Source organism: Thermobia domestica, chromosome 7, assembly GCF_964235325.1.
Source record: "Thermobia domestica chromosome 7, izTheDome1.hap1.1, whole genome shotgun sequence".
Taxonomy (NCBI): domain Eukaryota; kingdom Metazoa; phylum Arthropoda; class Insecta; order Zygentoma; family Lepismatidae; genus Thermobia; species Thermobia domestica.
This window is the reverse complement of record NC_137460.1, coordinates 111,173,945-111,198,627: the sequence shown is the minus strand read 5'-3', so window position 1 is coordinate 111,198,627 and position 24,683 is coordinate 111,173,945. Positions and strand designations below refer to the sequence as shown.

The window sequence follows — 24,683 nt, the reverse complement described above, 5'->3', positions numbered from 1 at the left end:
GAAGAAACAGTATCCCGGGAAGGCAAAATGGGAGGAAAAAGATGAAGAGGAAGAACAGGGTCGATCTACGAACGAAATATTGCGCCCGGGGCAAAGATGTATATCTGTCCCCATCCTTCCAATTTTGCATCGAAATGGTGTCCCTACATACTCTCAACTAGCTGCGCCCCAGGGCAAATGCCCCGAATTGACCCCCCTAGATGCGGCCCTGGGGAAGAAACCAGCTCCAGTCGACAGATGGTATTGAAACGGATAATGAAAAGTCACTATGGAAGATCAGCTGAAGAAGATCGTAATGCATGCAACTTAGGACGCCAACTTTGATTATCATGAGTAAGATCATCTGATTTAGTTACGCTACAATTATAGACTCAACAATTATTACGTAAATAGAATGATCATTGAATTGAAAATAATTTTACTTATTTGCACCCTCAACCCCTCTGAACAACTTTTTCTCGTTTGAGCTTAAACATTAGTTGGAATGGTCATATCTTCTTAAGGGATTACCAACATTGCCCGAAGAAAACACTAGACTATACTAGTAACACGCAAAACGCTTTTCAACTTTTTGTTTCTTCGAGACAGTTCTATCGCATGCAGTATGCCCGGCGTCATGGCTGATGGGAACCAAGCTCAGGTAATGACTAATAAAATTTTTGCATATTAACTAATAGGGTAACTTTTCTTTTAGTTTTTTATTATATTTAATACGAAGTTTTATTTGGGTTTAGGTGCCACGTAAAAATGATACGATAATAGTGTTGTTAGCAAGTTTAATTCTGTTGATTGTTTCTTAAGTAGACTACCATAGGCCTAAGGTGGATATGAAAATCTAGTAAGTAATGGACAAATAAGAAATTCCTTGCTGCGTGTTAATATCATGTTCATGGATCACTTAATTGTTAATTAAGATAAGTCATTTACTAACCTCAAAGTAGTCTGTAATTAGTTTTGAGGCAATGTTTTCCTTTCTTCCATTGTTCTTAGGGACATGTCTCGTATAGGCCATATACAGTATTGCCATTTATATATTTATGTTCCTGTTTTCGGACCTATTTTCTAGAAGAATTATAAAATGTTTCTGACGTGCAGTTTTACTACACGGATCCATAGTATAAGTAGTAGTTGAAGTAGGGGTAGCAGTATGAGTAGAAACGTGTTAGAAGCTCCGCAGGGGTTCGTTGGGTACTGTTCTCGACATAAAATGGGCAAATTAAAGACTTACCTAAATTTTTTGGGCCTTGTACAATCTGTGGATCCGTATAGTAAAACTGCACCGTTTCTGAATATATATCGGGACCAGGTGAATCGGTGGTAGAGCGTTCATCTCTGGTGAATGGGGTCCTTGGTTCGATCCTAGCCCGCGCCAAGTGAGCTTTGTAGTGGACAAACACTGTGTGCGTGGGTCTACTCGGAGTTCTCCCGTTTCCACCTACATTCTTCATTCATCTTTCATCACCACCGCCTCCTTTAGTCTAACAGGCATAATCGTAGGACGTTAAACTTAAAGGATTTCATTTTCGAATATATATACTTGCACTTAATTTATGCAGTTGTATGTTAATTATTGTAACGTGTAGATTCTAATTGCTCTTCTTAAGTAGGTACTTAATGTTAGGAATTGGCAAGTTTTTACTTATTTCATTCCGTGAATAGGTTCGTCTGGTTCCTTGGAACAGTTATTTATCACCAAGAACCAGTTCCTCGCAAATCGATTAGAAAGCGTGGTGGTACAACGTATATTTATCAGGAGTCGGCAGATGTATCGCATTTGTGGCTAATTAGTTCTGGTTTCGAGTTCAAATGGAGGACAATTTCTCTCGTATGTAAGCCGAGAGGCGGTTTGGATTCCGCTTTAAGCTTGTGTGACCCCTTCCAGCACAACCCAGTTGATGTATAATCAGGGTTTGCCCAAGTGGGCGAGCCCGAAAAAACCCACCGAGTTTTTTCGGGTTGGACCCAACTGAAATAAAAACACTTTAAAACCCACCTGGGTTTTTTACCTTTTTGTTAGTATATTATTAGTACAACTAAGGTGATCACATTGAAAGTTATTTTTATCAGATTCTGAATTTTCTTTGGACAAATTAACTATATGCTTTCACGTTATGGTAGACAACAACACTAAACATAAGACCTTTATAAAGTTCTGAATGCACTGAATGAATGAATAAAAAAAAAAAAAAAAAAAAAAAAAAAAAAAAAAAAAAACCTTAGTTTGAGATAATTATAGAACAAATTAGTATGTGCATTATACTTATAGCTTATTTGAAGTAAAATAAGCAATAAAATACTTTCCGTGAACAGTATGCTTCCTGACTCGGCGCCGCTGAGGGACGTTATCCCTCACACGTTGACGGGTTTAAGATCATAGGTGCCGCTACTAACAGTAAATATGTAAATACATTAGTAAAACTATTAGTATTATTTTTTACCTTTGATGGTAACACAAGTATTCATCAGTTAAATTTGGTTTTCCAACAACAGTTTAGTTCATTTATTTGTTGCTACTCTTCAAATAAGCATTCTGTAGAATCGACATCAACAATAGCGTAAAAATTATTTTCAAATTTAAAAGCTTAATGTTCGGAGCCCCCAAGATTACTTAACGCTTACTATTTTAAATGCTGAATTCCAACTTCAGTATTAATGGAAGTTTCGATGTAGAATAAAGCAAGCTGCATTTTCAGGGAAAACCCGTCGTGAAAGAAGTGTTCGGGAAATTCCCGCAGTTGAACCCACAAAGCATCGGAAGTGAATATTTCAACAATAAAACTATTTATTTTAAGCTGGAAGATATTTAATTTCATGCAAGACATTTTGAAACATTTACTTTATAAAATATGAATTATAGGCCTAACTTTGTTAATTGTTTTAAATTAATTTTGAGAAAAGACCCGTCTTGCAACAAGTGCTCGGGAAATTCCCGTAATTGAACGCACAAAGCATCGAAAGTGAACTTCAACAATAAAACCATTTATTTTACGTTGAAAAATAATTATTTCATATAAGACATTTTGATGATGTCTTTGTTTTATATTAATATAGCTATTTGGTATTCATATTTGGCGAACGTCCTTGAGGCTCCTGGGACGACTCTATCTACATTTGTTCGTTTGTCTGCCTGTACTACACAGTGTTCAACTTTCGGTCTTTTAAATTTTCAGAATACAAGCTGGAGACACTTTAAATTTTCTGTATAGATTTTGGCGGCATACCAACGTAAAATTACAAAATGGCGCTTTTTTTTTTTTTTTTTTTTCAAAATAGCGGATATCCACGCTACAAAGGACAGTTTTCGGTCTCTTAAGTTAAAATTTTCAGAGTAGAAACACGAGAGACTAAATTAGCTGTATATATTTTGACGGCATGAAATTTCAAAATAGCGGGTATCCGTACTACAGGGTGCAATTTTCGGACTTTTTAAGTTGAAATTTTGAGGGTAGAGCACAAGATATCTAAATTTGCCGTATAGATTTTTTTTTTTTTTTTTGGCTATCCAATATAAAATTTCAAAATGGCGGCCATTTTTTCAAAACAGCAGTGAGTAGAAAATTGTTGCAAGTTGTGACAATGACAATCTTGAAATGTAAATCATATTTTAACATTTTTACCCCAAAGACATTGAAATATTTCGGGAAAAAAAACAAACCCGAAAAAAAACCACATGGTCTCAGGTGGGTTGGATTTTTTCAAAAATGCCCGGGTTTTTTCAAACCCTGTGTATAATAACACCAAGGCGAAACAAACTTATTTCTGTCCATATGTGATATGAATACATCGAGCAAATTATTTAAACCAAAAAAAAAATGTTTTTTTGTTTATTTTTTCAATAAAAACCATGGTTTTTGCCAACCCTCAATCAAATGCTAATAGATTTAGAACCATACGAACTTCATACTGTAACACAATTCTAAATTTGATACATATTAAAAATAGTCCGTCATTTAAATAAGAAAGCATTTTCTTTTTAAACTTTTCTTGCTTCAAACTATTCTCTCAGACGTTCTGGACAATTATTACCGTAGCGCGTGCAAATTAGTGTGCCCTGTAAGTGATTACGCTGTCATATTACCTGTTATCCTACTATATGGGATTACATCATGAAATTCACTTGTAATGTCTTAGAAGTTCTTTTTTAGGGTAGGAGTTGCATTCATATGTGCAAATTTACTTTATGAGGACTTTCCGTTGCAGGTATAAGATCAGGTCTGGACGTACGCCCTAAAAACGACTGTGCAAAGGTGGCCACTAATAGCATTCTATCTAAACAAGTCAGGACAGGAGCAGGCGCGTCAGGGATGGAAAGATGCACAAAAACGATTATGGTTCAGAAAACACTTGATATCACATCGGTTAGAGCACTTGTAATGGTTTCACACTTGTAATACTCGTAAACTTAACTGCAGTTCCTATATTGTGCAGAATATTTCACGGTAGAAATGGGTATGTTACACAGTCATGTTTCGTATGCATTCATTACTTTTAACCCTAAAATCGCTTTTGTAATGGTTTCACACTTCGTAAACATGAAATTCTGGTTTCCTACATTGCGAAAGATTCCTCTAATAATGAAATTTAATATCCTACAGAATTCTGTCATTTGCATTCATTTATTTTAATAATAAAATTGCCATTTTTATGACTGACTAATCTTAATCAGTATCTTAAATTTATCAAAACTTGAAATATGCCATATATAAAATAATAATTAAAAAACTACAGCAAGAATACCACATTTCTCGACTGCTATAAAGGGCACACAATAGACAATAGGAAAACAAGCAAATTATCAAAGCCCAAAAGCCAAACTAGAAAAACACAAAAGGGAATAAATGAAAAACACATATTAACTATATGTATGAGTGGGGCAAGACCTCCCCCAAATCTCCCTTAAACAAGAAGAAAATACCCAGGTTCGATTCCCAGCGGAAGCTCGTTCGGATTTCATGTTAATCAGTAAGTCCACGTCTCATGTAGCCTCGCTGCTGAACGACGCGAAACTCAAAATCAACTCAACTCTAGAATAAAATACTGAAACTAATATGAACAGCTCACAAAATCATATACTTGAAAGTAATTAAGTCCCCCGATTTCCCGACCAGAATCAACTATGTACCCTATCTTATAATAATAATAATAATAATAATAATAATGAAATGCCTAAAATTTTTAATGTAATAAATATAAGTTGGGCAGGTTGCTTCATGAATAAATATTTCTCCCCAATATTATAACCAAACCAGAATTTCCTACTTCATAAATAATAGTATGTGCAACAGTGAATTTTTTTACATAAATGTAAATGGTCATCCTTTATTGATTTTTAAGTGCTGAACACGAAACTGACAATGAAAATGTGCTCCTGGCTAAGATTTACTTGTAATTACACAATTTACATGTTACGTATAGCGCTATAATAATGAAATTCTAAGGGAAAAGTCACAAAACATTGAAATAATTACAAAAATAAAATTAGTTATTCTTTATAATTTCTTGGACGCTGAACAATAAAATGACAGTGATAATATGCTCCTAGCTCAGATTTAATGGTAATTGCATAGTTTACCTTTTGAATATAACGCTGTTGTAATGAAATTGTAAAGGTAAAAGTAATAAACATTAACATAATTACGGAATTAAAAATAGCAGTCTCTTATAAATGTTTGCACACTGAATATGAATACCAAAAATATAACGTCCTCCTGGCACACTATCGGTGTAATAACACTCTTTAACATTTTGCATTTAGCGCTACAGGACAAGAACTGAATTGGTAAAAGTTACCCAAAGTATCTCTTTTAAACATGCCGTCTCTTTGCTTGTTTCTTGTGAGGAACATCTGTAGCATCATGGAATCATCCAGCAGAAATCCGCTGACATTGAAACCGACCACTTTCTTTTGTAATGTCCCATCGCAGAAATGTCCTGTTGAAATCGCTCTCCTTGCTCGTCACTGAAAGGTCCACAATTCACTGGAAAGGCATCAAGACGTGAATGGAGGAAGTGCATTTTGAGTGACATATTGCACCCAAATTTATCGTAAGCAGATAGCAATTTGTAATTTTCGGCTCGGTGGTTGCCCAAGAATCTGGTACAGGCATTGCGGAAACAATGCCACGCATGGAGCTCATCAGCACTGAGAATAAATTCAAACAGTTCGTCTTGCAATAGGTTCCGTATCTGCGGACCAATAAAGACTCCCTGCTTAATCTTTTCTGTACTTGACGCAGAAGCTTTTGGCACAAGTATGCCAATGCACGTTCATTCCTATTCATGGCCTTCACAAATGTTTTCATGAGTCCAAATTTAATGTGCAATGGTGGTAGCACAATGCTTTGTGGGTTCACGAGAGGTACATTTGATTTTTTTTTTTTTTTTCCGCCTGGCAGCAAAGCTGTTTGTCGCGGCTTTTCTTTTGAATGTAATGGACATTCTTTGCAAGACTATCCCACTCACATATGTAACAACTGTACTTTGTATAGACACCCTCTAGACCAAGCAAAATTGCGATCACCTTAAAATCACCACATGTGTTCACGATATTTTATAAGACCCAGAAAGCGTTCCAACATGGGTTAACTTTCTTTACCTAAGGGTGCATAGGCAACAGGGATTGATGCTGTTGTACTGGATCAGAGCCTTAAGGCTTGTTTTAGAGGCGTCTATAAACAGTCTCCAATCTTCTACTGTATGGAATCTTCAGTTTCTGCACCAAAACCTGGAACATCATTGCAAAATACTAACTCATCAGTGCAGCAGAAATATTTTGAAGATCTTTTTGACGACCGCGTAGAGTTGATACCCTAACTGTATCCTCCAGAAGGTTCCACTGCTGTAACCTAGATGCTAAGAGCGCAGCTTTATTCTTTGCAGTTCCAAATCTCTAATCAGGTCATTAAGCTCCGCTTGTGTGAGTTGGTGTGGTTCAGGATAGTTGGTTTTCGGCTCAAATGAAGGATCAGTGTCAGTGGTATGTGGAGCAGGTTAACTTTCACTTTCATTGTCTGTATCACTTTCCGTCGGAATGGAGCCGGGGGATCGGGAACAGGCAATCCTTCTCCATGGGCCACTGGACGAATGACAGATGGTATTACTGGGTATTCGATCTTCCTTCTCTTCCTCGTATTTATATCTTTCTTCAAGCAGGGTAGCATGCAAAGGTAGCAGTCTGTACTATGGTTAGTTGGTTCACGCCAAATGGCGACCACAGCAAAGCGCATGGAAACGTTCTTCCCATGCATCCAGGCATTCAGAGTAGATGAACAACTCGTATAGTCGAGACGTTCTATTGGTCCCCAACCGGCTTCCTTTGAACTCGAGCGGAAAATTTGCCCTAACCGCCCTCATAAATAACACTCCAAATAAGCCATAAACGGCACGTGTTCGGTGTCGAAGTAATACGTTGTTGCCATCGCTAACTTTTTATTATTAATGGATACATTATATAATAATAATAATAATAATAATAATAAAACACAACAATCATCAAAGGAATTCAGTATAATAGTATGGACATGAGCGGTCAAGGACGGATTTCTGGGAGCGGCAAATAAAGATTGTATTTTTTTCTCATCATGCTTTTGCGGCACTGCCTTGCAGGGGGGGGGGTGAGGACAGGGGCGAACTACTTAACATGTTTGGTTCGTAAAGCGTTATCGTTATGGAAGTTACATAATATTAACAATATGCTATATTTAAGAGTAATATAAGCCCATATCATGAAACTAATGATTGATTTCTTTTTTCTCTTCATTACAACATATCCAAATTGAATTCAAATTAAATGAGATATTTCAGTTTAACGTCCCACAAGCTAAAGGAGACGGAAGGAGGAGGATGCAATGAAAACAAAAGTAACAAAAAAACTAGATAAATCTGTCTTTCTGCGAAGACTACTGAAGAATCAGTAAGCAAGAGGGTGAAAATTGCAACATCGCTTTCTTTTTCAGCAGGTCAACTGGCAGGCCACCCTCAACTGGAAAGACATGTTCAATTATCCCTCCCTTGTAACAAAGAAACACGCGGTTTCCTTCAATTGTGTTCCGCTTCCTTTGTAGCCGCCTGGGGATGGTTCGAGCGATTTTACTATACAACAAACGTGGGGAGCCCATGATTTATCCTGGTCTCCAACACAACACCCAAAGTATAGTAAATATACCCTTCGCACTGCAGCAGTCAATAGCCGCTTCCTGGAACCACAGATCACTTCCACATATGTAGCACACTGTCCACCGAATTTTTACAAATGCGGGGCATTGCTGCACTTTCCTTGAATCACTGACACTTCACAATGAATACGATATGTACAACAGCAATAATGTTCTCATTCACTGGAGTTAGTTGCAACTTGCAATCATTGCCTCACGTGACTCATGAGACGCTTGCACTGTTGCCAAGTCGAATATGCAGCAAATACTTGTCAAGAACGACACTTTGTACCGTGTAAAACAATGATTTCAAATCATGTATTTATAATGTCTCATAGCGTTATATGCAAAATATAAAACGCTAAATTACTCAAACATGAGCCAGGAGAGAATTTTCACTGCGATTTTCGCGTTCTGTGGTCAAAAATCAATGAAGAACGGCTAACAAACGGAACGGAACGGCTACTTTCGTTTCTGTAAAAAATAAAAAGTGAAAAAAAAAAAAAAATGTTGAACATTGTAATAGCCGAACTGCATCACCGTTCCTTCTGAACAATGTGTGGAGTTCAGTCTTCTCAACTGACACCAAACGTTATCAATATTTTGTGTGTATGCTACACAAATAGTATTGGTGAAATTACATTAATGGTTCACAGTTGAATGTCTTTCACTGACCACTAAGGACGAATAACGACTGAAATGTACTCCGTTAACTTAATAGAAAGGTATACTAATTTTGAGAACCGATGTAAATTCAAATATTTAATTTGTTCTTTATCAAAAGGAACGTCCAGCACATTAGACATGTGCCGCCAGAAAAACTACTTAACACAAAATAGAAAGCAATGCGCGCGAGACGCACATGTAACAGTAAACCAGAGCACATGAGGTAAAATCATAAGCAAGACCACATGAACACTAGCGCGGCATATGACATCAAGTCATATCCATACTTTCACGCTCAAGCAGAAAAACAAGCACCATCAACAAGTCACGTGGTGATTCGATACCAGTAACGAATATAGAACAGAAACGTTCTGAAAACCGGAACCAAAAGATCCAAATCACAATCGAAAAATCGAATAAACTAATTAAAATTACCAGACTAAAAACTTGCCTTAGAAACTCATCTGTAAAGGAATAAATTGAGTACTTATTCCACAAAACTTACAGATTGTAGTGCAAGGACAACTTATATGCTCTATCAGTTTCTAGGATGGTTGGTTCTATTTCATCGCCGAGACTATATGAGGCGTGGACAGTTTTGAGATGAATTCTGAACGACTCTAATGCGTTCAAATTTTTTGAGGGTCTCTCACCGGGAATTGGACCTTGGGTCCCATGCTCTAAAGGCGCGTGCTAGCTATCAGGCCAGCGGGGAAGCCGTGTCAGGTTCTTGATTTGTATTATTTCAGATTAATTTCTTACGTATGCACTATGAAACAACTAATTAGATAATGAATCACAAGTATGATACAAGCATTTACTCTATCTCAGACTAGTTGATAGGAAACCAGGAAAACTCCCCTACTCTCCTCCTCTTTCTCGCCGCAAGAGGGAAAAGCAGGTATACCATGCCTGACAGGGAAGGAAACGTTAGAGACATTCAGTATTGTTTAAAATCTCAATTTTCCGCTCCACTCCGCGTTTTCTGTCAATGTGAGGAAGTTTGCTATTCCTTTTAGCTACTCTTAACCTACTCATCATTCGCAACTTCAATTAATATGGTCATTTTAAGAAAATGATATAGCATTGTTTATGTATTTTATAGGCCTAATAAATATTGCTTTGACCCTTTTTTTTTTAAAAAAAAAAAGGTATAACAACAGTTGCTTATAAATCAAATTTATGCTTATTCTTTCATTTTATGTTAGAAGGAGTAAATCTTTTTTAAGAACATTGTTGTATTCAACTCACTTCGTTACATTATGTTACAGATTGACAATACCTTCACTTCATATAAAAAGATAAGTGACAAAGGACCGTGTAAGTATTGTTTTATATAAAGTTTGTTGTTCCCGTTTACATTTTAAGCAGCAAGTAATTGCAATATGAAAAATATCTAGTGAATCTCACAACGAAATGTGAGTTCCTAGGGGCAACAGTACAATAGGCAGTGGACTGCTGGAGAAAGAGGAAACGCCAGTTTGGCAAGCAAAAATAACTAAATTAGTATTTTTAATAGTATTAGACATATATACTGTTTTCTTCAGTTGCTTTAATTTGAATTCCTGTTAGACTATTTGGAATTAACTCGTATTTTTCTTTCGTGTATACAGTATGATAACTGTTTCCATGGAAAAAGAGTCGACACACTTTTTAGTTTTCTTGTTATATACGGTATTGTTATATTTTTGTTGTCAAATGTTACGGTGGAGTGGGGGCTCAGTGGTAAGTTACTTACTTCCGGTTGGATCTTTGGTCATGTAAATTCGTGGCTAACGACATCGTGTCAGTGGGTTTTCTCGGGTTATCGCTTTGCTGCTACTTTCTCCTTCCACCAATTCTTATTTATTATTCATTTTCAATAATCATAGTCTCCTTTAACTGTAGCCCCCATCTGAAACAGTGGACAGCTAGCAGATGGGTGGTGGGGATGTAAGTTCCTAACAACTTGTCTGAGATAGACTTTAATGTCGATAAATTACTTAAAGAAACTTTGAATTTCCTCAGTATATTGTAACTGGTAGGGAAACTAACAATTTGAAGAGTGCAACTAGAAAAATGAAAAATAGTGCTTAACTTTTTTTGTTTTAACTGCAACCCTCCATCTTACTGTGACTTTGGTTTATTATAATTAGACTTTATATTGGTCTATATTAAGATAAGTTGACAGCTAGTGGTTCCTGAAATGGAAAGTAATCTTCATGGAAAGTAATCTTGGTGCATTACATGGGACTTCAAACTTGAAAAAAGAATATGCGTAGTTCCAGGGTTGGCTGGTTTAAACCTTGATTTAAACTAGCTGTTCAAAAAAAAAAAAAAAAAAAGAAAAAAGTATGAACTTCATGTTGACGTTCCCACATATCAAATCATCTGCATTAGTTTTAGCTCTGATTACTACTCATTCTAGCTTTGGAACTTCTTGTATAAAATAAAAGACAAATTCTGATCAAACCATATATAATCTAGTAAATAATAGCGTTACAGTTTCGACAAAATATCTTTGCGTTCATCAGACATATTATCTCGTACATTATACATCGGATAATGTGTCTGAAGGCAGAGACATTTTACCGAAACTGTAACGCTATTATTTATCCTTTGGTCAAAATTTGTCTTTTAAGGTATAGTTTTATCTCCTTTTCACCTTTTAATCAAGGCGTCCCATGTCCAATTCTCGGTAGAACCACAACCTTTCTTTCAAATGTAAACCAAGTAGCGGTTCGGGTGTCACTTTAAGCAAGTGTTCTTAATAACCTCGGTATTACATAAGGATGTTAAGCCTAAACATACGAAACGAAACCAAATTGTATATATATTTCTGCTTGCCTGAATGCCTGTTTTATAAAGACCCCAAGGTTGCTTAAAGATATTGATAGAAGTTGCCAAAAATTATCGACTGCTTTGAATTGAACTTTGTTTTAATTTTATTGAATGATATCTACATACTAAATTTCTATTTTAATTTTATTAAATGATATCTACATATTTGTAATCTAATATCTCAGTTTTAGCGTACTGGTTACGATACGTTGACTGTAAAATTTTACATGCGAAGCGATAACGAGATTTTCCCGTTATTGATTTGCACTGAAGGTAATAATAGGATTTTCCTGGTGGCTAAGGCAGGAGTTTCCCGATTTAAGAAATTTATTTACCGGACCACGTAACTTTATAATGAAACGGGACAGTCCCGATTTCCTAATAAGCGAATATACTATTGGTGTTGGAGTGAAGTGGGTGGAACTTCCATTCTACTGTTCCAGGTCCAAATGGAGGGCAGTTTCCCTCGGATGTAAGCCGAGAAGTGGATTGGATTCTGCTTTAAGTTTATGTGACCCCTTCCAGAATAACCCCGTTGTTGCATAATAACACCAAGGAGAAACAAACTTACTTCTGTCCATATGCAATATAAATAGACCTACATAGAACAAATTATTAAACCCAAATTTTTTTTTCCCTACATGGTTTTTGCCAACCCTGTGTAGTTCTCTCCTTATTGTTGAAATATGTAGGTGACTTTAATGTGAGTGACTTTCCCAATAGTCGCACAAACCTCACACTAAGGAACGATCTCCAGCTCTAATGCCGTCTTTGTAACAACTGAATTGATAGATTTTTGAATTCTCTATACTTTCGAACTCCACTTAGCCCGAAACAACTGGTTCACGTAATGGTTTGCAGCCTTAAGGTTAAATTATGGTAATTTATAATCAATACGGTTCAAGATTGTGTAACTTACACATTACTCTCAAATTCCCACGGAATGCTGCAGTGGTTTGTTGGATACTGTGTAAGTAGGGAGAAGTCTAACCAGACATATGGTATATAAAAACCCATAGATTGTTCTCCAAACGTATGTATTTTTTACCATACGTCAATAACTCGTCCAACAGCTTTCATTGGTCATAATGTTATTGACCCGCATATTTGGAATTGTTTGAAGACCTTTAGTAATCTAAACTACAGAAGTCTTATCAGTATTTTGTTTGGATAAAGCAGAACAACTGTTCGCATATAAGTAAAACGATTTAATCTTGTAAAATTTAAATGACCGCGAGAACAGCTAGTGAATTTGAGTTACATATTCTCAGGTACTGGTGAACTCTCCAGTTGTGTAAACATCTGTGTTTTAGTCGCTATGAATATTGAACAGTGTTCTCCATTGTTTTCTTTGTTATTGTGAAACTTCTGTATTGTTTGTTAGCAGAGAAAAGGAGGATTAAACTCTGCCTTAACGCTTGAATAAATTACTCCTATTCCATTACGAATAGATACAGCACTCTCGTGACTTAAGTAGATAGCGTACACGCCTTTGGCTTGGGAGACCCAGGTTCGATTCCCGGCAGGAGTTCTTGTGGCTCGTATCCCACGTTAAGCTTCAGGTTTACGTCTCATATCCTCTTGCCGGGACAGGACGTTTGGGCGCCACCATTTGGGCGCGGACGTTTCGGCGCTGCCGTTTGGGCGCGAGGTACATAGTAAAAATCACAATTTACGACATATAAAGTAAGCTAGGCACTGAAAACTAAGCGCGAATCAAGATATATACATTTCCTATACTTCTGTTTTTATCTCACCTCATTTATCTGTATGTTTTCTAAATTAAACAGTTTAATTCGTTTGTGGTATTTGTTGCCTAACCTCGTCATGGACTGATTTTTCGCTTGTTCACTATTCTTGTACTTCTGATCTAATGATCTAATTTTTGTATTATATAAGAAAGCTAGAAAATGAAGGAATCAGACGACTGTTAATAATGCTGAGGTGGTATCTAATTTACAGGTCCAGGCCGCTTCCTTCCTTCCCTTTCCCCGGATAGTGTGCTCCCTCAAACGTGACGGGTTAAATGGCCTTAAACACCGAGAACCCAGAAATCTAAAAATCTTAAATCCTAATCGAGTTGAGGGAAAGATGTTAATACAGGGAATCTAAGACATTGAGTTTAGGAACTGCAGTATGCCGTATCACTTTTTTATATTAACATTCCAATATAAAAATCAAAACTTAACACTTTTTTTTCGTCCCATTGTAAGCATTTAATCTGCATTAAAGAAAGTGGAGAAAGGGAAAAAAGAACGATTTCAAAGTGAAAAATATTGTTAAGTGTACATATATTGGTCATTTAGCCACTAGAAATGTGTTTGACATTCACATTTATTGCATAACCACAGTAAAAGGCCTGTTTAAATTTTTTAAAGGAATAGGCTTACTATGTATGTAATGCAGTCAGTCATATCTAGTCTGGTCTACTTACTTTTGGCTTGAAAAGTTATCAAATAAAAAGCACACTTAACTTTGGCTGAAACTTAAATTTACAAAATTTAATTGTTAATTCAGTTTTTAGAATTTTGAAATTCCAGTATTTCTAATATGTAAAACAAAATCCAGTATAATTCAAGGACTTCCACTACAGTAGACACCTTGTGATATCTTGAGTGGAACTTAGTACTCAGCGCCTAACATAATGACTTTTTAATTTAACTCGCGCCCAAACGTCTGGCGCCCAAATGGCTTCGCGCCCAAACGTCCAGTGCCCAAACGTCCGCGCCCAAACGTCACGTACCGCCTCTTGCTGCTGAAATGAACGGCTAACTCAAAATCAAGTCATCCGTTAGGGATAGGGATTTAGAAATGTGTATGTTACTTGCTATGAGAGCTGGAGTCTCTCAACTCCATGATGGTTACTCTTTTTTCCATGAGGATTAGGAAGTCACAAAATTACAATAAATGTATGTATGTATTTACATAAAATCGCTAATAGTTTCTGTACTATATTTTTCAATGCAATTTGTAAAGTATGCATTGATTATACCAATATATGTTTATATCTGGTGAATATACGACGAGGTATCAAAAAGTTCGTGCAATCTTCTGAAAGAAAACATCTATATCTTTGAGACTATACCTTCAATGACATTAGTCTTCACATAGTCACCATGCTTTATGACACTTTTTTGTCAGCGGTCCTTCACCCACCTAAAGTTTATGGTGGAATATAAATCACCATAATACGTTTCAACGTCAGTGCTCTCCCGCCGGGAATCGTGACCACGAAAAATGAATGTTGTTGTTATTATACAGTTACTAATTGATTTACAGAGAAAGATGTTCGTATGTAGTTAATGCATTTAGTGTAATTGAAATTGAATCCAGGATTAGTTGAAGTAAGAATAATTGAGTTCGCTTAACGTATGATGGAATTAATAGATTGTAGTTTATTGCTTATGTCCTAATTAGCTCTAATAATCTTATGGTGACCCGGTTGATACTGTTATTGATATAATCGTTTTCAGCGATTGTATAGGTATACTTCAACTATATAGTACATTAAACGCTACTTCTATGAAATTTACGTAACATTAATTAGCTGTGATAAGGGGTAAGTCCTTTATCAAATCACATCACATATCTTCTAACAAGCAGATATGCTTCCGTATTCATGTTCACACTACAAACCTATGGAAGATGTTACAAAGCATGGATAGGAAAGAATATTGGCTTGCTATACGATATGTAATGTGATTTGATAAAGGACTCATTCCTTACCACAACTTACAAGAAAAGTACTTGGGCTCGAATGGGTGAATACACACAAAAAGGAAAGCATGTGTAATGTTAGCACCCTGGAAGCAGACAGTGATATTCGTTTTTTTGCAAGATGCTGTAAACGTCCGCAAGAGCAAGGCAAAGTAGAGCACGTGTCATAATTACAGGGCGTCTATACCATCTGACCCCGTGCCATTTTCTGCAGAAAAGGGTGGGTGAATGGAAAAATAGGCGAACAGGTATCCCATTATTTTAGAGGCACACATTTTGAATGAAAAAGTTGTGTCCCAGGGTCACCCGAAGGGTCTCAGACAGGGTCCAACCAAAATTTTCAAATGGTAAGATGGGTAGGGTCAAATGTCATTGAAAAGGTATTTGAAAAGAAACAAGATGAAGTCCCGAGTTTCTACGCTCATTCTGTACAAAACGATAGACAGTCAAAATGTCAACACAGTTGTCATGAAAAGTCTATGACCACCATTTTGCATAGGGTACGCATACAGACTTGGGACTTTTGTAGATTGTTTCTATTCACAATACATTTTAAACGATATACTACTTCACCCACCTTACCATTTGAAAATTATGAGGTGGACCCTGCCTGGGACCCTAAGGAGGCTCCTGGGGCAATAAGTTTTCCTTCAGCATGTGTGCCCCAAGAAATAATGGGATACATGTGCTCTGATGTTCCCATTCATTCAAACGTTTCCGCAAAAATGGCCCGGGGTCAGACATCATAGACGTCCTGTGGGCATGGCACGTGCTCTTGCGGACATTTACACCAGCTTGCAGAAAAACCGACATTATTGTTTGCTTCACGGGTGCTAACATTACACATGCTTTCATATTTGTGACTATTTGCCCGTCCAGGAAAGTACGTGAGCTCGACCGAAAAAATACGTAAAAGTAAGAGTATAAATAGTGTTAGTACCCTAAAGCGATAGGTGATGTAGGTTGTCTGCAAGATAGTGCAAATTTGCACCAATAGATGGCTACATAGTGGCAGATAGAGCACATCTCATGTCTACCACTACACTACTCCCAACAGTAAAGCTGCAAACGCTAGTTCTTCGCATGAGGAAAGGTTGAATATGTAGTGAGACGTCAAACGGCGCGGAAAGTGTGATCAATCCAATGAATATAGTGCGATTGGTTGGAGTGAAAGTTGGATGCAAGGTACGTCATTAGGAAGGAATTGGTCTGGAAGATGAGATATTTGCATGTTTTCTAGAAGAAATAATGTAAAAATATGGAAATTAGTTAGAAACCGAAAGTCTTCGAACGTTAGAGCCCAGTGGTGAAGATTGTAAAGAGAATGAAGAGGAAGAAGTATAATGACACTGTAAGTCCTGCAAGAGACAATGAAAGTAGCCTAAGTGAATTCGAACTGTCGACAGTGTGATCACACATTGTGCTGATGCCACACTAGAGAACATATTCAAGGATTATCATGTACGCGGATTCAATTCATATAAAAATCTCCTGCAACGATACCCGAAACTGAAGACAAAAAGCAATATTAAATATGTGTTACAATATGTAGCAAAGAAACAGTAAAACACGGCAGCGTTCAAAGGAAATCGTTCACTACAGTTAAAGACCATCAAGCAAGGTGCCGTAGCAAAGTTTGATGAAGCCCGAGCTATGGAAGCTAACGTCCTGTAATTATGGCACTGAGAGTTTGTTTTGCTGATTTCCTCTGAAAATACAGGAACTCGGTAACACACCTTGCCTCAAGTTTGTCAGTCATTGTACCTTGCGTGATATATGTATTTTAAAACGAATAAATAAATACGAATTAATATTTTGTATGCTTAACTTAGGAGAAACAAGGTATAATGCGCATGTCGAAGGGGGTTCGTCTTCTGGGTGATTGCACGAACTTCCTAATACTTCCTTATATTACAAGGTTTCGTAGTGTTTATGATCTATACTCTGTTAGCGAAATGAGATTAAACGAAGTGTTGTAAAATTTCTAATTTGACCTGTGAAGGAGAAGGGACGGTGATAAATGCAAATAAATTATCAGATAATGAGGAAGATTCTTAGAAATTATACCAGGTGTAGAATTCGTGACTCTTTTGCTATCAGATACTACCATGCTTAAAAATCAGATCCTATCTCGTATAGCGTCCGTAGTGAAAAGACACCTTAAACTTTCATTCTATTAATGCTGATGTAATAATTGAAAGTTTGGTTTCATTTTGCATTTTGTGTATTGCTGTTAATAATAATTAATGCTGCAGTCTTGTAATTGTACAATAATTGTCTATGCTTGATTTTATTCCCTGCAGGCTTTGAAAGACAAGGGAAACGCTGCTCTTCAAGCAGGGAAGTTAGATGAAGCCATAAAATGTTATACAGACGCCATTGGATTAGATGGTAGTAATCATGTCCTATATAGTAATCGATCAGCAGCATATGCAAAGGCTGGCAGGTATCTGGAGGCACTCAAGGATGCTGAGAAAACTGTTGAGTTGAAACCAGATTGGGGGAAAGTAAGTATTGTTTAAAAAATACCAGCTGTTATTACTGATTCAAAGTTTAGTGTATACTAGCAGCGTTCACCCCGCTTCGCTGCGGTCACCCCGGAACGCAATAAACTTTGTTACTTAGATAATTTTTACTTTTTCGCTTTCAAGTGATATGATAAAAACCATAGAAGATTGCACTAATGTTAACATTATATCGCCTGTCATTTATGTTAACCCGCCCCGCTTCGCTGCGGTCATCCCGGAACGCAATAAACTTTGTTACTTAGATAATTTTTACTTTTTCGCTTTCAAGTGATTTATAGCGCCTGTCAGTTATGTTAACCCGCCGAGTCACAGGGTCATGCGGGTTGCATATAAATACGTTTATTTTTATACCTATGATGAACTAATAACAAAGGATTTGTACGTATGGACACCTGAATGGTCAATTATCTCAAGACACTGGTAATTGAAAATTAAAGTGATATGATAAAAAACATCTAGGGTCCACATCCTAACAACCCCCCAAAAATGAAAGAAATCGGTTCAGCCGTATTAGCGTGATGAGCGGACAAAGGATTTTTTGTACGTATTGACACCTGATTGGTCAATTATCTCAAGACACTGGTAATTGAAAATTAAAGTGATATGATAAAAACCATCTAGGGTCCAAATCCTAACAACCCCCCAAAAATGAAAGAAATCGGTTCAGCCGTATTAGCGTGATGAGCGGACAAAGGATTTTGTGCGTTCTCTTTTATATATATAGATTTACTCTATTTGCCGGGGTATAAGACACACCTTATTCGTTGAGAATCAATCAGGTAAACGAGGTGTTTCTTATACGCTTCGCTGATACAGAGATTTTTATTTAAATTTCAGGTAGTTTTCCCGATTATTTTGTGTTTGACACCTGGCTTGCTGTCTTACAGTGTACAGCATCATTCTGTTTACGTATAGTTCAGTGACTAGCAAATAGAGTTCGGATATTATCGCTCTGTTTATAAATTCAGTGTGTATATTTTTCTGAGGATGCGCATGTGTGACTCTAAATTTAGTTAAGCATTTGGCAATTCCACACATATTCCTAGCAAAAATATCACTCCAATTGAATACAAAAAAATAGATGTGTCTTGTAGGCTCGCAAATGCTGTAGTCATTATCAAGAAGAGAGAGAACTTCTAAAAGTTCTGTATCCTTATGCATAGAGAGAGTTGCAGCACGCATAGGCATGTGTTCTTGTTCTCTGTAAAATATTTCACGCAAGTGTAGACCAACATACTTGCTACGATTGTGAGTTTTTTTTTTTTTTTTTTTTTATCAACTTAATTTAAACACACAGCATTTTCTCAGCCAGGAACTTCCTCGTGGCTAGATGGTTAGACTACGCGTCTTTGACGCGGGAGTTTCGAATTCGATTACCGGTGAGAGTTGGTGTGTTGCACGCCTCAGAACTTCGATGCTGAACAGGACCCTAAACTCGAAATGAACCAATTTGACGAAGTTGTTAGAAAGGGCAATGATCATACTGACATGTTTAGAATGTAGTCAATGTATTGTATGCTATTCGCCACTATATTAAATACAGGTAGAAAATTAATAAATTTCTTAAAAGTAGAGTACCTTAACACTGAGATGGGACCAAAGACTAAGTAGCGAAACCTAGCGTGGAATCCCTTGGACTACCTGAAGAAAAGTCCCGAGTTTTCTGAAGTTTCACAGTTGCCCGAGTATGAAAAGGACTTGATCTAGTGTTTTGTCTGAAAGAGTAATCAAACTTCGAAAAAGATGTGTTGATTTTCACATACCCTGCTTGTATATGCAGTCGTAGCAGTTGAATTTACTGGAAAAGTTCAATCAGGTGTTCGAATTATGATTAAAAGAATATGATTTATCTATTATTAGATGGCTTCTCTCAAATCCTTCCAATAAAAAATTTGTGATTAGGTATCTCTGCAGTTCATAATAATTTTCTGGCGTCCCTCAAGGATCTGACTTCGGATCGCTCCTCTGTCTATTAGTTGTAAAAGATTTGAACAAGTACATGATCATTTTCGTATGTATGCTGATGACTTAAAAATTTGTTCCCTTGATTCGATTGATGACTATGCTGTTATTCAAACTAATATTGGTAGTGTTGTGAAGTAGTCGTACGACAATGCTTTTTACCTTTAAATCTCAACAAAATTCTTACTGTTACTTTTTCCAATAAAACTAATCTTATTTATTATACTTATTTTATTGATAATATTAAATATGTTGAGTCCAGAAAAGATCTGCGTGTAATATTTGATAATAAATTATTATTTAATAAACATCTAGAACAGATTATCTCCAAAGCTAGGCGAAATTTAGGCATTATCAAATAGACTGATTGGAACAAAAGTGTACAGTACTTTTATAATGATATTGAATCTGTTCAGAATCTCTTCCTTTCCTGGTTGGGCTGGAAATTTAAGTTAATTCAAAACTAATAATGAGATTAAACACTTACTTGGACTCGTGAAACTATCAAAAAGAAAAACTTTATATGATCTTAAATTATGGTACGGTACTAAATTCTAAGTGGTAAAGTATAGCTAATTAATAATGATGTTAACTTGCATAATCCTTACGCATCTACAGTAGTAATTACAAAATTTCTAAGTGTGTACCTAGTTTAATCGATGTACCTATCTGTGTTTGTCTGCAGCGAACAATTACTGTGATTTTGATACATTTATTGGAGATTTTTTTTTTTATTATTATTATGGAGAAACAATTTTCCAGATATGACTCTTTATAATGCATGTGATTAATATTTTTATGCATAATTATGTGTTTTTGTATCTGCATTAATGATTGATTTGTTATTTATTCATTTATTTTGTTCTTATTATGATTTAGTACAATATTTTACATTACAGCAAATTGTCATTAGACTCATGTCTGTTATTTCCTGATGAATAAATAGATATTCAGCTGAGAATAACTTTAGCTCTCAAAGATTTTACTGTTAGTAGATTCCATTTTCTGTATAGAGAAAAGGATAAATTATCTCCAATATTGAAGGTCAGATGGAAAATTTAGGATACGTATGCCGTTCAACATTAGGAGTTTTCGTAAATGACGACAGAGTGGGTTATCACAGATCTGCGAAGACCCAGAAGTTGAAATTTCAAAATTTTATATATATATATAAATCAGACAACTGGAGTGAATTCACAATCATGTACAACGGCTCATGCAGAAATCGATTGCTTCAAAAACTAGACAGTAAGAGTTACTTTAAAACACAAAATAATCCTAATCAAGCTTGTACTCACCTAAGCATTCACCTATAGACAATGGTAATCTTGACCGTAGATGGTTCAGCGACGATTTGTCGCCTTCATTACTACAAATCCTTAAGAAGTCAACGTTTCTTAAAGACTCAAGATTGTCGGTAATTATCGAAACGAAGTTAAAACAGACATGATCTTATTAACTACGAACGTGCTTAGTAACTGTTTAATGAAGCATTATTCCGGTTCCCTTTGTTCTGGATTTGTGTTGTTTTCTCTTTTCAGTATTCCAGCTTGGGGATGTGAAATCAACATATCTTATACCTGCATCAAAAACCTCAAAACTTAGCAGAAAATGAAGTTCGTAATAATTTCAGTGATAATAAAACACCTTACAGAGTGCTTGTCATAAACTGACTCCCATATGTCGAATTTCACAAATGTCACTTAGGATTTCCGTCGTATATTTTGGATAATTTATCATACAATGGAAGATCCTGTAACCAGGATGGAAGAAAGTAGGAACGCTTTCAAATTCTGAACTGGAAGACCAACCGGAAAACGACCATTATGAAAACATAGGCGCAGAAGGGAGAACAATATTAAGATGGATCTCGCAGAAATAGGAATATAAAGTAGAAACTGGATCCAGTTGGCTAAGGATAGAAGTCAGTGGGGAACTTTTGTGAACGCGGCATTGAACCTCCGGGTTCCATAGGCCATAGAGTTAGTTAGTTAATCATACAATGGATCTCTCTCAAGCGTAATTCGGGACCCTGAAAAATTTTCTTAAATTTCAAGTGTCTCGCCTAATTCGAGACAGATGGTAACCTTATTTGGAAATGACGCACCTGAGGCAGAAATTTCATTTGCATCAACATATTGTATAGTAATTAGGAAAAGGAATATAAAAACCGTTAAGAAGAATTTAGCAAAGGCAATGAAACACACACCATAAAGAAATGATAGTAATATTCAAGTACCATTAAATACACAGCATATCGAAGGTACGTATTTCATAAAAGCATTTATATAGTAACAGCATAGTAGTGATATAGGAAAAAATATTTTGATAACATTCTGGTGTAAAAGTCGGCAACTTGGATTTGGAGTTTAAAAAAAAGAAGAAAAAAGCAATAATTTGTACATTAGTGTACGTTAAAAGACCGTTTTCAGTCAAAATATGAAAGACGGAACAATGGATTAAAAGAGCAAGAAAAGAGGACTTAACAATATCAAACTATGAGAAAGCAAAGGTATTTAAATAGCTTATGGATAATCCTTCGTAGCTGACCAAAACCCAAATCCTATGCTAATTATAGGGGGGCTCAGTCGTAGAGCGTTCACCTTCGGTGCTTGGGGCCCCTGGTTCGATTACAGCTCGCGCCGTGTGGACTTCGTGGTGGACAAACACCGTGCTCATGGGTTTTCTCGGGGTTCTCCCGTTTCCTCCCACTCATCATTCCACCATTTCACTCATCTCTTTATCATCACCGTCTCCTTTAGCCTAACGAGGATAAACGTGGGACGTAAAACTTAAATATATTTCATTTCATTTTCCTATGCTAACTATAGACTCGGCGCATGATTTGAACATTTAAGTATACAATTAAAAGCGGAACGTACAAAAAAAGTAAATAAAATTGTGAAATATCTCTGTTGCTTTCTTTTGAAACTTGACTTGTAAACTAAATAGTTACATTAAGCAGCTGTAAGGAACGGCAGAAATCTTGCGAAGTTAATATAAATACCTTATCGCAGATCGTAATTAGGTACTGTTACGGTAATCAATGTTACTTGTTGATAGATGCTATAGGATACGTAGTTTAAATAAAACTTTTTATATTGTATCTCAATAAGTTTCATTTAAACAGTATGAGTGTACTTTGCCACTTTCTGCAGTAACGTCTTAAAATGCACCGATTAAATGTCAACGTTAGGAACTCAGTCCAATATTCACGCACAGATTGATAGTTTACAAACTCAGGGTTAACATTTAATCGATGCGTCGCACTTTTTCCAAGAAGCCTGTTTTACTGAAATGTGGAAAATAATGGTTTCCTGGATTATCATTATTTCTTGACTGATTGGAAGTTTCAAGAACAAAAACTAGTAATAATCTTTATTGTGACAGTACAACATACGAGCTGCCATAAAAGAAAAAAAAGCATTATTCGTACAGTTTCCAAGGATGAAAGTTTTACTACTTTTTGGGGAATGGAGGTTCTGGAAGAAGGCATCGATGCGTCCAATTTAGAAATTTTAGGATGCTGCTGAAGAAAGTATCAAAATTGCTGAAACTAAGTGAATCATGTAACTTACTTGAAATACCAGGTAAGAAGTTATTTGCTAACCTTGGAAGTTCTCAACGTGGATAGATATCCTGTCCGTCAATGCGGTTGTTTCTGATTTTTTTAAACCGAACAAAATGTTCACATTGTGACGACTTCTATTCCATCGTAAAGTGCAGAAATGTGTAAGCTGTTCGTACTTACATGTGTTGTCAAGGGCACTTTAAAGATGGCATGTATGTAATATTCTTTGAAGAATGTAAGATATGAAACTCATTGATATTCATTAAAGAATGAAGATTTGGTGCAAAAATTAGTTATAAAAAGTATTAATTCTGCAAGGAACTTAACAATAAAATATCAATTCTATTGAAAATCGAACCACTCGTTTCATACTCTTACATTATTAGTTGTTTGAACAGTAAGTCGAAAATGCCATTGTTACTAACATACACAGGTATTCAGTCAACGTTCGTTCGAAAGTTAAATCATAAATTCCTAATAATTCTAATTTATAATCACTCAAAATAAGTTTTTCAGTGAAACACTTTTATTTCTTTATAAGTAATACGTAGACAATTTATAAAAAGGTAATGTGTGTTGACTCATCTACAAGATATTCAATTACATCGTGATCAATTAGTAGCACGAAACAGTTTCACGGCGAAAATAAATTTACGGTACTTGTCATAACTGAACACAGGGAAAGGCTGGTAATCGGGATTCCAAAACATCTCTAATACAAGTTCTTGCTGTTGATATTGGAGTGAATCACTGTATCCAATTTCAGCCTGTGCGTTGTTAGCTATCTGAGACTTAAGTTGTCACTCCTGCGTGTAAGTCGTTGACACCTAGAATGGCAGGATTTTGTGATGAAATACACATTGTGTTACCAGATTATCACTTGACCTTGTTAGAACAATATACTCAAATTTCGAGAAAGGAAGATCTGCAAAATTCTGAAAGCACAGCGTGATCCGGAAGTGGGCGTACTCCTAATTGTTGTTTTCTGACGGTTTTAAGTTTTACTCAGTTCGTTTGATAACATTGCTTGGCATTGTCTGGCAACACTGCTATCCATGTTCATTTGTTTTTGCTTGGTAACATTTATTTGCAGTGAAGTTGGAGTGATCAACAATGTGTGATCAAAGTCCATATAGCATTGAACAAAGATTAGTTGTTGCGGTTTGGCTTCACGAAAGGCGTTAAACAGGTGACACCGGACGATGCTCTCTGGGGTTACATAAAGTAACAAGTAAGAAACACTCGATATCACACAGGAACGCAGGA

At 36.2% G+C, this 24,683-nt stretch overlaps 1 protein-coding gene across 1 annotated transcript in view; it reads left to right on the top strand.

Annotated features, from left to right (window-relative positions):
- The first annotated feature begins 484 nt into the window (after window positions 1-484).
- Window positions 485-24,683, top strand: part of Stip1 (Stress-induced phosphoprotein 1) — a 64,578-nt gene continuing 40,379 nt past the window's right edge. Inside the window, exons 1-2 of the mRNA XM_081765137.1 lie at window positions 485-640; window positions 17,660-17,863. Coding sequence (XP_081621263.1) covers window positions 605-640; window positions 17,660-17,863 — 240 coding nt within the window. The 5' untranslated portion in view covers window positions 485-604. The remainder of the gene's footprint in view (window positions 641-17,659; window positions 17,864-24,683) is intronic.